The 2,090-nt window shown below is 33.7% G+C and overlaps 1 protein-coding gene across 1 annotated transcript; it reads left to right on the top strand.

Annotated features, from left to right (window-relative positions):
- The first annotated feature begins 919 nt into the window (after positions 1–919).
- On the top strand, positions 920–1,703 carry RPS17 (ribosomal protein S17). The gene has a single exon (XM_039042788.2). The coding sequence runs from the start codon at positions 939–941 to the stop codon at positions 1,536–1,538; it is 600 nt and encodes a 199-aa protein (XP_038898716.1). The 5' UTR covers positions 920–938; the 3' UTR covers positions 1,539–1,703.
- Positions 1,704–2,090: the final 387 nt, after the last annotated feature.

The raw sequence follows: 2,090 nt of genomic DNA, 5'->3' as shown, positions 1-2,090 counted from the left end.
AAAATTTAGGTTTTAAATTTTTTTTATTACATGCATCGCACGTGTTTTTAACTAGTATGCAAAATGAAAATAGTTAATTGCAATAAACTTAAAAAGTTTATACTATAAACTTTAAATTAAAAGATTTGATTCATCTACTCCACATGTTATTATATTTGTATATAGTACAACAAGCTTGATGACGAGGTAAGAATTGTCTTATCCATGTATTATTAGTTTTCATGTAATTTTGGTTTTGTTTCATTTTGGTATTATAATTTTAGTCATTTTTTTTTTCATTTCGGTCTCTCTATATATAAATTTTTTTTAAAAAAAAGTGATTATTTTTATCTCTATTTTTAAAATCTTAACATAAGTTTTATTCATGATAAAAATCTTATAGATCGGAGTGTCGAATAGTTCGATTGTTGTGTCGTGGAATGATCACGGCCTTAAAAACAAATTGTGGGATGATCTTGGTGCTAAATCGTTACTTGTTGATTGCTCTTCAAGGTTAACACAACACTCTTCTCAAACGTGCACTTGTCGCAGAAGGATCGAAATCAAGTAAAAATTTTATCTAGAACTAAAGAATGAAAATAGAGAAATACATTACCAAAAACGGAATGCCCTCCTAAAAATCTCAAAGATTCAATATAGAAAACATTTCAAATCTATATTAAATATGAAAAATGTTTCAAATCTAAATTAACTAAAGAAAAAACATTTCAAATCTTTCGGGAATTAAACATTTGTAGATCTTTCAATGCCGGACAAAAAGAAGGCTAATTTTATGACTTGGCTAATCTTATGGTAAATCTTTCCAACAATAGACTAGTTATTACCAACAAATTTTTAGTGACATCTTAAAAATTTAGTCCATGAAATATAATGCTAAACTTTCTATTAAAAATAAATAAATAAATAAATTTATTTGGGGGGGTCCTATATTGGTTACCATGTGCTCTCCCGCACAGGATTCCTCCTCCTCCCAGTCATCTCCCTCACTCGTTGAAGAAAAAACCCTTCTTCTTATCTTCGTCTTCAATTCGGATAACCCAAAAATCCCTAAAAAAAAAATGTCTGCAACTCTAACTTCCTCATCCCTTCTTCAAATTCCTCCATTGCAGAGGCTGAAGAAGCTCTCAATTTCCACCTCTTTCCTCCATGGCTCAAGTCCTCTCCCGTTCCACTCCAAGCCCTCGCCATCGGCCTTCCAAACCCCCAATTTCCTCCCCTCAATTAGGGCCATGAGGTCCCTGCAAGGTCGTGTGGTCTGCGCCACCAACGACAAAACCGTCGCCGTGGAGGTCGTCCGATTAGCGCCTCATCCGAAATACAAGCGCCGTATCAGAATCAAGAAGAAGTACCAGGCGCACGATCCGGATAACCAGTTCAAGGTCGGAGACTTTGTGGAGCTTGAAAAATGCCGTCCGATCAGCAAGATGAAGACGTTCCTGGCTATTCCGGTTCCGGAGAGGAGTTCGAAGAAGAAAGCGGCGGAAGACGGTGATGGAGAGCTCGGAATTCCATTGGAGTCTCAGCAAGAACAGGTTTAAGCGTAATGGGTTGGTTTGGTGGATCTGATGTTTGTGGTTGATCCAAATTTTAGAATCTTTTTTTCGAATTCTTTTTCGAGTTGTTCATCTCTGCCATTGATGGCTTCTGAATTTGGTAACAGAATTGGTGATGATGGTGATGATTTAGTGTTGTTGCTGTTCAAATTTCTGGATTATTGCCTTTGGTTTAGAAAATAGTAATATTTAAATTTCATCATCTTCTTCATTAAAATAAATAAATAAAATAAAATGGTATGGGATAGATTATAATGAAATTTAAGGGAAAATCTCTATTTATATGGCCATCATATACACACATTTTTACTTCTTTGTTTTTTTTAACTTTAAAATATGAACACAAATCAGGGAAATTGCCAAAATAGTAAAAATAGTTTTTCTCGGTCCATTCCTAGTGGAATTGATCACGAGTTTTTAGTTAAAAAATTAATTTTTTCTAACTTATAGATTGTTTTGGGCTTTCATATTGACATCAAGATTTGCTAATTCTTTTATGTAATCTTATATTATTTTCAAATTTTCTCTAAAGTTGGT

This window comes from Benincasa hispida, chromosome 9 (assembly GCF_027475165.1).
Source record: "Benincasa hispida cultivar pf3 chromosome 9, pf3_genome.v1.1, whole genome shotgun sequence".
In the NCBI taxonomy this organism is placed as follows: Eukaryota; Viridiplantae; Streptophyta; class Magnoliopsida; order Cucurbitales; family Cucurbitaceae; genus Benincasa; species Benincasa hispida.
Note: the sequence above shows the minus strand (reverse complement) of the source record. Positions and strands in the feature narration are given on the sequence as shown.

What these genes read in the sequence shown, in the direction of transcription:
- RPS17 (XM_039042788.2), top strand. Translation starts at nt 939, where the DNA reads ATGTGCTCTCCCGCACAGGATTCCTCCTCCTCCCAGTCATCTCCCTCA.